This window comes from Coregonus clupeaformis, unplaced genomic scaffold (genome assembly GCF_020615455.1).
Source record: "Coregonus clupeaformis isolate EN_2021a unplaced genomic scaffold, ASM2061545v1 scaf1993, whole genome shotgun sequence".
Taxonomy (NCBI): Eukaryota; Metazoa; Chordata; class Actinopteri; order Salmoniformes; family Salmonidae; genus Coregonus; species Coregonus clupeaformis.
Window position 1 is genome coordinate 70827 of NW_025535447.1, and position 11674 is coordinate 82500.

Genomic DNA, 11674 nt, shown 5'->3' on the forward strand with positions numbered 1-11674 from the left:
ATTTCCATAATTCCACCCAAGTGTTTTGATCTAAACCACAGGTAAAATCAGAACGGCAATATCTTGTCAATGTTTTGTCATTTCTACACGCGGCAGTGTGGAAATGATCTCAACTGAGATCAACTTTTGGTTGAACAGTATAAAACAATCAGAATGGAGAAAGACCCGTTTAAATCACTTATAAAGTATGTGTTGCCGCTCTAGGTTCATACACTACTCACAAAGCAAATGTAGAACTTTTATTATATTCAAAAAGATAAAATACTGTAAAATATTGTCATACCGTCAAAAATGTGAAAAATATTGTGATATATTTTGTCCATATCGCACAGACCTATACCTTACCCTTACCCATGACCCACAGCAGAGCTACGCATAATAAGGTATCACAGGCATGACTAGACAAGACCTGGTCATATACAGTCAGGTCCATAAATAAATATATTTATTTATTTACATATTGGAGTTGAAATTAAATAATGAATATGAGCTGAGAGTGCAGACTTTCAGCTTTAATTTGAGGGTATTTACATCCAAATGGGGCGGCAGGTAGCTTAGTGGTTAAGAGTGTTGTGCCAGTAACCGAAAGGTCACCGAAAGGTCACTGGTTCTAATCCCCGAGCCGACTAGGTGAAAATCTGTTGATGTGCCCTTGAGCAAGGCACTTAACCCTAATTGCTCCTGTAAATTGCTCTGGATTAGAGCGTCTGCACTTTTTATATGTGGTCCCCCCCTTTATAAGGGACCAAAAGTAATTGGACAATTGGCTGCTCAGCTGTTCCATGGCCAGGTGTGTGATTGGCTGCTCAGCTGTTCCATGGCCAGGTGTGTGATTGGCTGCTCAGCTGTTCCATGGGCAGGTGTGTGATTGGCTGCTCAGCTGTTCCATGGCCAGTTGTGTGTTATTCCCTCATTAGTTAATTTACAAGGAAGCAGATAAAAGGTCTAGAGTTGATTTCAAGTGTGACATTTGCATTTGGAATCTGTTGCTGTTAACCCTCAATATGAAGTCCAAAGAGCTGCCACTGCCAGTGAAGCAAGCCATCATTAGGCTGAAAAATCTCAACAAACCCATCAGAGAGAAAGCAAAAACATTAGGTGTGGCCAAATCAACTATTTGGTACATTCTTAAAAAGAAAGAACACACTGGTGAGCTCAGGAACACCAAAAGGCCCGGAAGACCACGGAAAACAACTGTGGTGAATGACAGAATAATGATTTCCCTGGTGAAGAAAAAAACCCTTCACAACAGTTGGCCAGATCAAGAACACCCTCCAGGGGGTAGGCGTATCTGTGTCAAAAGTCAACAATCAAGAGAAGACTTCACCAGAGTAAATACAGAGGGTTTACCACAAGATGTAAACCATTGGTAAGCCTCAAAAACAGGAAGACCAGATTAGAGTTTGCCAAAAAACATCAACAACAAAAAAAGCCTGTACACTTCTGGAACAACATCCTACGGACAGATGAGACAAAGATCAACTTGTACCAGAATGATGGGAAGAGAAGAGTATGGAGAAGGCAAGGAACTGCTCATGATCCGAAGCATACCACCTCATCTGTGAAGCATGGTGGAGGTAGTGTTATGGCGTGGGCATGTATGGCTGCCAATGGAACTGGTTCCCTTGTATTTATTGATGATGTGACTGCTGACAAAAGCAGCAGGATGAATTCTGAAGTGTTAAGGGCTGTATTATCTGCTCAGATTCAGCCAAAACGCTTCAAAACCCATTGGACGGCGCTTCACAGTGCAGATGGACAATGACCTGAAGCATTCTGCGAAAGCAACCCGATACTTTTCTAAGGCAAAGAAGTAGAATGTTCTGCAATGGCCAAGTCAATCACCTGACCTGAATCCAATTGAGCATTTCACTTGCTGAAGGCAAAACGCCCCAAGAACAAGCAGGAACTGAAGACAGCTGCAGTAGAAGGCCTGGCAGAGCATCACCAGGGAAGAAACCCAGCATCAGGTGATGTCTATGGGTTCCAGACTTCAGGCAGTCATTGACTGCAAAGGATTTGCAACCAAGTATTAAAACTCACAATTTAAGGTATGATTATGTGAGTTTGTCCAATTACTTTTGAGCCCCTAAATTGAGGGGCTATGTATAAAAATTGTTGTAATTCCTACACGGTTCAGACAATAATATTTGACAAAACCGTTAAATTAAAGACGAAAGTCTACACTTAAAGCACATCTTGATTGTTTCCTTTCAAATCCGTTGTGGCGGCGTACAGAGACAAAATGATGCAAAATTGTGTCACTGTCCAAATACTTATGGCTAACTGTATACTGAACAAAAATATAAACGCAACATGCAACAATTTCAAAGATTTTACTGAGTTACACTTCATATAAGGAAATCAGTCAATTGAAATAAATTCATTAGGCCCTAATATATGGATTTCACATGACTGGGAATACAGATATGCATCTGTTGGTCACAGATACCTTAAAAAAAGGTAGGGGCGTGGATCAGAAAGCCAGTCAGTATCTGGTGTGACCACCATTTGCCTCATGCAGCGTGACACATCTCCTTCGCATAGAGTTGATCAGGCTGTTGATTGTGGCCTGTGGAATGTTGTCCCACTCCTCTTCAATGGCTGTGTGACGTTGCTGGATATTGGCAGGAACTGGAATACGCTGTCATACACGTCGATCCAGAGCATCCCAAACATGCTCAATGGGTGACATGTCTGGTGAGTATGCAGGCCATGGAAGAACTGGGACATTTTCAGCTTCCAAGAATTGTGTACAGATCCTTGCAACATGGGGCTGTGCATTATCATGCTGAAACATGAGATGATGGCGGCGGATGAATGGCACGACAGTGGGTCTCAGGATCTAGTCACGGTATCTCTGTGCATTCAAATTGCCATCGATAAAATGCAATTGTGTTCGTTGTCTGTAGCTTATGCCTGCCCATACCATAACCCCACCGCCACCATGGGGCACTCTGTTCACAACGTTGATATCAGCAAACCGCTCGCCCACACAACGCCATACACGTGGTCTGCGGTTGTGATGCCGGTTGGAGGTAGGGCCAAATTCTCTAAAACGACATTGGAGGCGGCTTATGGTCAAGAAATTAACATTCAATTCTCTGGAAATAGATCTGGTGGACATTCCTGCAGTCCGCATGCCAATTGCACGATCCCTCAAAACTTGAGACATCTGTGGCATTTTGTTGTGTGACAAAACTGCACATTTTAGATTGGCCTTTTATTGTCCCCAGCACAAGGTGCACTTGTGTAATGATCATGTTGTTTAATCAGCTTCTTGATATGCCACACCTGTCAGGTGGATGGATTATATTGGCAAAGGAGAAATGCTCACTAACAGGGATGTAAACAGAACTGTGCACAACATTTGAGAGAAATAAGCTTTTTGTGCGTATGGAACATTTCTGGGATCTTTTATTTCAGCTCATGAAACATGGGACCTACACTTGACATGTTGGGTTTATATTTTTGTTCAGTGTAGAATGAGAGAGAAAGAAAGGGCTGAGAGACAGAGAGAGATTAGAATGACAGGAGATGTCTCACCTGGGGGTCTTGGTGGAGGAGGGGATGGAGCTGGGGGAGACGGAGGGTGAGGGGGATGCCACCTGAATCAATACATTCATTCATCAATTTTAGTAGACATATTCAAAATACATATTAAAAGGTGTCTCTGCCATTTGAATACAACAACACACACATTAAAAATACACTGAGGATAGAAATGCAATAAAGTCTTCATTTCCGTTGTGTTCTGCTGTGGTTATATTCAGGTGGGGCAGAGAGAATGGACAGCTTGGGCAAGACTGGCTGGGCATTAGCTACTTCACATTCAATACAATAACTGGTGGCCTAGAATGGTCTAGAATGGCCTAGGGTGGTCAGGGGTCTAGGGTGGTCAGGGGTCTAGGGTGGTCTAGGGGTCTAGGGTAGTCTAGGGTGGTCAGGGGTCTAGGGTGGTCAGGGGTCTAGGGTGGTCTAGGGGTCTAGGGTGGTCTAGGGGTCTAGGGTGGTCTAGGGTGGTCAGGGGTCTAGGGTGGTCTAGGGGTCTAGGGTAGTCAGGGGTCTAGGGTGGTCAGGGGTCTAGGGTGGTCTTGGGGTCTAGGGTAGTCAGGGGTCTAGGGTGGTCAGGGGTCTAGGGTGGTCAGGGGTCTAGGGTGGTCTAGGGGTCTAGGGTGGTCAGGGGTCTAGGGTGGTCAGGGGTCTAGGGTGGTCAGGGGTCTAGGGTAGTCAGGGGTCTAGGGTGGTCAGGGGTCTAGGGTGGTCTTGGGGTCTAGGGTAGTCAGGGGTCTAGGGTGGTCAGGGGTCTAGGGTGGTCAGGGGTCTAGGGTGATCAGGGGTCTAGGGTGATCAGGGGTCTAGGGTGGTCTAGGGGTCTAGGGTGGTCTAGGGTGGTCAGGGGTCTAGGGTGGTCTAGGGGTCTAGGGTAGTCAGGGGTCTAGGGTGGTCAGGGGTCTAGGGTGGTCTTGGGGTCTAGGGTAGTCAGGGGTCTAGGGTGGTCAGGGGTCTAGGGTGGTCTAGGGGTCTAGGGTGGTCAGGGGTCTAGGGTGGTCTAGGGGTCTAGGGTGGTCTAGGGGTCTAGGGTGGTCAGGGGTCTAGGGTGGTCAGGGGTCTAGGGTGGTCAGGGGTCTAGGGTGGTCTAGGGGTCTAGGGTGGTCTAGGGGTCTAGGGTGGTCTAGGGGTCTAGGGTGGTCAGGGGTCTAGGGTGGTCAGGGGTCTAAGCCACATGTCTACAGTGTCGGTAGGTTCTAATCTGTTCTTTAACACAACCTCTCTCCATCTGTTCAATAAAGTCAGAAAAGATCCCCACTGTATTCCTCTCTCTAAGACCATGAAATATATATTTTTTACAGAATACCTGTAGGTAGAAGTCCCCGGGGCAGAGGATGCGTGGGTCCAGAGGAGAGAGCTGGATGATCACCTTGTCATGGATACACAGAGGCCAGCCCTGGTGACGGAATAACAGACCAGAGTACGGGGACTATAGGAGAGAGTGAGAGATGGAGAAGGAGTGGGAGTAAATCAATCATTCCTTTGCTAATTTGACAACAACTATGCCAACAAGTAGAGTTCGATGAGTGGCAGAGAGAGAGAGATGGGTGAAGACATTTTAGGAAATCCTTTTACTGCTAAAATGTAAAGTGATTTCCGCTCAGAGGTCGTCTTTCAGCCCGGGCAGCCGCACACCGGAAAACAAATCAGCCGATCCCTCCCTCCCTCCCTCCCTCCCTCCCTCCTTTCCCATTCCAGAGCCCCCCAATCCTCTCCACTCTAAACGACTTGAGGGATTCTGTGATGCTCCCTGATAGCGCTGAGAGACACAGACCCCTGCTCCGTCTGTCGGCCAGTCTCCCTCCCCTTCCTCCCCCTGAGGGAGAGACTGAGAACAGGAGAGCAGGAGAGGACTGAGCTCCTGTTTCTCTCCTCCTTTTACTGTTCTCACTCTCATTTGATCTCCTTTTATCTGTCAATCACTCTCTCTCTCTCTTTAACGTGCTAGAAGTTTTTCCTCTTGAGTCACTAATTGAGGTGCTCTCCCGCTCTCTAATACTCTGAGTCACCTAAATGACATGTTTCCCCCCATTTACTGTTAGTCATGCAGGTGGTGAACCGTCCTCTCTCATTTCACCGCTCTCTCTGATCTCCCTTTCATTCTGTACAGCCTAGTCTTGTCTGGTCATGTATGTGATACCTAGCTCAAACCAAGAGGAGAAAGGCTGTAGTCACCAAGCCAGTCAAACCAAGAGGAGGAAGGCTGTAGTCACCAAGCCAGTCAAACCAAGAGGAGGAAGGCTGTAGTCAACAAGCCAGTCAAACCAAGAGGAGGAAGACTGTAGTCACCAAGCCAGTCAAACCAAGAGGAGGAAGACTGTAGTCACCAAGCCAGTCAAACCAGGAGGAGGAAGGCTGTAGTCACCAAGCCAGTCAAACCAGGAGGAGGAAGGCTGTAGTCACCAATCCAGTCAAACCAAGAGGAGGAAGACTGTAGTCACCAAGCCAGTCAAACCAAGAGGAGGAAGGCTGTAGTCAACAAGCCAGTCAAACCAGGAGGAGGAAGGCTGTAGTCACCAAGCCAGTCAAACCAGGAGGAGGAAGGCTGTAGTCACCAAGCCAGTCAAACCAAGAGGAGGAAGGCTGTAGTCACCAAGCCAGTCAAACCAAGAGGAGGAAGACTGTAGTCACCAAGCCAGTCAAACCAGGAGGAGGAAGGCTGTAGTCACCAAGCCAGTCAAACCAAGAGGAGGAAGGCTGTAGTCACCAAGCCAGTCAAACCAGGAGGAGGAAGACTGTAGTCACCAAGCCAGTCAAACCAGGAGGAGGAAGACTGTAGTCACCAAGCCAGTCAAACCAAGAGGAGGAAGACTGTAGTCACCAAGCCAGTCAAACCAAGAGGAGGAAGACTGTAGTCACCAAGCCAGTCAAACCAGGAGGAGGAAGGCTGTAGTCACCAAGCCAGTCAAACCAGGAGGAGGAAGGCTGTAGTCACCAAGCCAGTCAAACCAAGAGGAGGAAGGCTGTAGTCACCAAGCCAGTCAAACCAAGAGGAGGAAGGCTGTAGTCACCAAGCCAGTCAAACCAAGAGGAGGAAGGCTGTAGTCACCAAGCCAGTCAAACCAGGAGGAGGAAGACTGTAGTCACCAAGCCAGTCAAACCAAGAGGAGACTGTAGTCACCAAGCCAATCAAACCAAGAGGAGACTGTAGTCACCAAGCCAGTCAAACCAGGAGGAGGAAGACTGTAGTCACCAAGCCAGTCAAACCAGGAGGAGACTGTAGTCACCAAGCCAGTCAAACCAAGAGGAGACTGTAGTCACCAAGCCAGTCAAACCAAGAGGAGGAAGACTGTAGTCACCAAGCCAGTCAAACCAAGAGGAGACTGTAGTCACCAAGCCAGTCAAACCAGGAGGAGGAAGACTGTAGTCACCAAGCCAGTCAAACCAGGAGGAGACTGTAGTCACCAAGCCAGTCAAACCAAGAGGAGACTGTAGTCACCAAGCCAGTCAAACCAAGAGGAGGAAGGCTGTAGTCACCAAGCCAGTCAAACCAAGAGGAGGAAGGCTGTAGTCACCAAGCCAGTCAAACCAGGAGGAGGAAGACTGTAGTCACCAAGCCAGTCAAACCAAGAGGAGACTGTAGTCACCAAGCCAATCAAACCAAGAGGAGGAAGGCTGTAGTCACCAAGCCAGTCAAACCAAGAGGAGGAAGGCTGTAGTCACCAAGCCAGTCAAACCAGGAGGAGGAAGACTGTAGTCACCAAGCCAGTCAAACCAGGAGGAGGAAGACTGTAGTCACCAAGCCAGTCAAACCAAGAGGAGACTGTAGTCACCAAGCCAGTCAAACCAGGAGGAGGAAGACTGTAGTCACCAAGCCAGTCAAACCAGGAGGAGACTGTAGTCACCAAGCCAGTCAAACCAAGAGGAGACTGTAGTCACCAAGCCAGTCAAACCAAGAGGAGGAAGGCTGTAGTCACCAAGCCAGTCAAACCAAGAGGAGGAAGGCTGTAGTCACCAAGCCAGTCAAACCAGGAGGAGGAAGACTGTAGTCACCAAGCCAGTCAAACCAAGAGGAGGAAGGCTGTAGTCACCAAGCCAGTCAAACCAGGAGGAGGAAGACTGTAGTCACCAAGCCAGTCAAACCAGGAGGAGACTGTAGTCACCAAGCCAGTCAAACCAAGAGGAGACTGTAGTCACCAAGCCAGTCAAACCAGGAGGAGGAAGACTGTAGTCACCAAGCCAGTCAAACCAGGAGGAGACTGTAGTCACCAAGCCAGTCAAACCAAGAGGAGACTGTAGTCACCAAGCCAGTCAAACCAAGAGGAGGAAGACTGTAGTCACCAAGCCAGTCAAACCAAGAGGAGACTGTAGTCACCAAGCCAGTCAAACCAGGAGGAGGAAGACTGTAGTCACCAAGCCAGTCAAACCAGGAGGAGACTGTAGTCACCAAGCCAGTCAAACCAAGAGGAGACTGTAGTCACCAAGCCAGTCAAACCAAGAGGAGGAAGACTGTAGTCACCAAGCCAGTCAAACCAAGAGGAGACTGTAGTCACCAAGCCAGTCAAACCAAGAGGAGGAAGACTGTAGTCACCAAGCCAGTCAAACCAAGAGGAGACTGTAGTCACCAAGCCAGTCAAACCAGGAGGAGGAAGACTGTAGTCACCAAGCCAGTCAAACCAAGAGGAGACTGTAGTCACCAAGCCAGTCAAACCAAGAGGAGGAAGACTGTAGTCACCAAGCCAGTCAAACCAAGAGGAGGAAGACTGTAGTCACCAAGCCAGTCAAACCAAGAGGAGGGAGACTGTAGTCACCAAGCCAGTCAAACCAAGAGGAGGAAGACTGTAGTCACCAAGCCAGTCAAACCAAGAGGAGGAAGACTGTAGTCACCAAGCCAGTCAAACCAAGAGGAGGAAGACTGTAGTCACCAAGCCAGTCAAACCAAGAGGAAGAAGGCTGTAGTCACCAAGCCAGTCAAACCAAGAGGAGGAAGACTGTAGTCACCAAGCCAGTCAAACCAAGAGGAGGAAGGCTGTAGTCACCAAGCCAGTCAAACCAGGAGGAGGAAGACTGTAGTCACCAAGCCAGTCAAACCAGGAGGAGGAAGACTGTAGTCACCAAGCCAGTCAAACCAAGAGGAGAAAGGCTGTAGTCACCAAGCCAGTCAAACCAGGAGGAGGAAGACTGTAGTCACCAAGCCAGTCAAACCAAGAGGAGGAAGACTGTAGTCACCAAGCCAGTCAAACCAAGAGGAGGAAGACTGTAGTCACCAAGCCAGTCAAACCAGGAGGAGGAAGACTGTAGTCACCAAGCCAGTCAAACCAAGAGGAGGAAGGCTGTAGTCACCAAGCCAGTCAAACCAATAGGTGGAAGGCTGTAGTCACCAAGCCAGTCAAACCAAGAGGAGGAAGGCTGTAGTCACCAAGCCAGTCAAACCAAGAGGAGGAAGGCTGTAGTCACCAAGCCAGTCAAACCAAGAGGAGAAAGGCTGTAGTCACCAAGCCAGTCAAACCAGGAGGAGGAAGACTGTAGTCACCAAGCCAGTCAAACCAAGAGGAGAAAGGCTGTAGTCACCAAGCCAGTCAAACCAAGAGGAGGAAGGCTGTAGTCACCAAGCCAGTCAAACCAAGAGGAGGAAGGCTGTAGTCACCAAGCCAGTCAAACCAAGAGGAGAAAGGCTGTAGTCACCAAGCCAGTCAAACCAAGAGGAGGAAGGCTGTAGTCACCAAGCCAGTCAAATCAAGAGGAGGAAGGCTGTAGTCACCAAGCCAGTCAAACCAGGAGGAGGAAGACTGTAGTCACCAAGCCAGTCAAACCAGGAAGAGGAAGGCTGTAGTCACCAAGCCAGTCAAATCAGGAGGAGGAAGACTGTAGTCACCAAGCCAGTCAAACCAAGAGGAGGAAGGCTGTAGTCACCAAGCCAGTCAAACCAAGAGGAGGAAGACTGTAGTCACCAAGCCAGTCAAACCAAGAGGAGGAAGGCTGTAGTCACCAAGCCAGTCAAACCAAGAGGAGAAAGGCTGTAGTCACCAAGCCAGTCAAACCAGGAGGAGGAAGGCTGTAGTCACCAAGCCAGTCAAACCAGGAGGAGGAAGGCTGTAGTCACCAAGCCAGTCAAACCAGGAGGAGGAAGACTGTAGTCACCAAGCCAGTCAAACCAGGAGGAGGAAGACTGTAGTCACCAAGCCAGTCAAACCAAGAGGAGGAAGACTGTAGTCACCAAGCCAGTCAAACCAAGAGGAGGAAGGCTGTAGTCACCAAGCCAGTCAAACCAGGAGGAGGAAGGCTGTGTTATTATGGTTAGTGCTTCTTGTTTTGGTTATATAACAAGCCAGACCTCCCAAATGAAACGTCCTTTCATCACTCCAGCTGATGTTTGCCAGCCAACCCCCCCATCCTCCTCTCTGCCCTCCGTTAAGTAGAAAGGTTCTCATGCTACCCATCATCCTCTCTGCCCTCCGTTAAGTAGAAAGGTTCTCATGCTACCCATATAAATAATAAATAAATAAAAATAAATAATTGGTCATTTAGCAGACGCTCTTATCCAGAGCGACTTACAGGAGCAATTAGGGTTAAGTGCCTTGCTCGAGGGCACATCGACAGATTTTTCACCTAGTGGGCTCGGGGATTAGAACCAGCGACCTTTCGGTTACTGGCACAACGCTCTTAACCACTAAGCTACCTGCCGCCTTATCATCCTCCACTTTAGCCACAGTTCCCCTAGTTTCAACACTTCAAGGTGATGCACACACACACACACACACACACACACACACACACACACACACACACACACACACACACACACACACACACACATTCTCATGTGGAAGATATTTATATTCCCCTCCTTGACCCTGGGAGGATCTACTCCAACACCGTAGCTATACAGAGCTCCTGGTGTGTTATCAGAATGGAACACAACACTGTACCAATACAGAGCTCCTGGTGTGTTGTCAGAATGGAACACAACACTGTACCAATACAGAGCTCCTGGTGTGTTGTCAGAATGGAACACAACACTGTACCAATACAGAGCTCCTGGTGTGTTGTCAGAATGGAACACAACACTGTACCAATACAGAGCTCCTGGTGTGTTGTCAGAATGGAACACAACACTGTACCAATACAGAGCTCCTGGTGTGTTGTCAGAATGGAACACAACACTGTACCAATACAGAGCTCCTGGTGTGTTGTCAGAATGGAACACAACACTGTACCAATACAGAGCTCCTGGTGTGTTGTCAGAATGGAACACAACACTGTACCAATACAGAGCTCCTGGTGTGTTGTCAGAATGGAACACAACACTGTACCAATACAGAGCTCCTGGTGTGTTGTCAGAATGGAACACAACACTGTACCAATACAGAGCTCCTGGTGTGTTGTCAGAATGGAACACAACACTGTACCAATACAGAGCTCCTGGTGTGTTGTCAGAATGGAACACAACACTGTACCAATACAGAGCTCCTGGTGTGTTGTCAGAATGGAACACAACACTGTACCAATACAGAGCTCCTGGTGTGTTGTCAGAATGGAACACAACACTGTACCAATACAGAGCTCCTGGTGTGTTGTCAGAATGGAACACAACAGTAGACAGATACCAGCCACATGAAACACTGTGGTTTAAACACACTGTAACAATAGCAGAAAGAGGGTACCTTCAAACTACTGCTGTCTGTCTCTCACTGTCCCCCCTCACTGTTCCGATCTCTCTGTACTCACTGTGACCCTCACTGTTCCGATCTCTCTGTACTCACTTCCCTCACTGTGACCCTCACTGTGTCCCTCACTATTCCGATCTCTCTGTACTCACTGTCCCTCACTGTGTCAATATTTCTGTACTCACTGTCCTTCACGTTGTCCCTCACTTTTCCGCTCTCTCTGTCCTCACTGTGTCCTTCACTGTGTCCCTCACTGTCCCTCACTGTGTCCCTCACTGTTCCGATCTCTCCGTCCTCACTGTCCCTCACTGTGTCCCTCACTGTTCCGATCTCTCTGTCCTCACTGTCCCACTCTCTCTGTTCTCACTGTGTCCCTCACTGTCTGTCCCAGTCAGGTTTTTAGACATTTTAGCAAATTTATTGCAAATCAAAAACAGAAATACATTATTTACATAAGTATTCAGACCCTTTGCTATGAGACTCGAAATTGAGCTCAGGTGCATCCTGTTTCCATT

General features: G+C 48.3%; 1 protein-coding gene across 1 annotated transcript in view; it reads right to left on the reverse strand.

Annotated features, from left to right (window-relative positions):
- The window catches only part of LOC121548372 (mucin-6), a gene marked incomplete at its 5' end in the record, with an annotated part of 58312 nt that overhangs the window by 42476 nt on the left and 4162 nt on the right, over positions 1-11674 (reverse strand). The window contains 2 exons of the mRNA XM_045219031.1: positions 3547-3608; positions 4859-4981. Coding sequence (XP_045074966.1) covers positions 3547-3608; positions 4859-4981 — 185 coding nt within the window. The remainder of the gene's footprint in view (positions 1-3546; positions 3609-4858; positions 4982-11674) is intronic.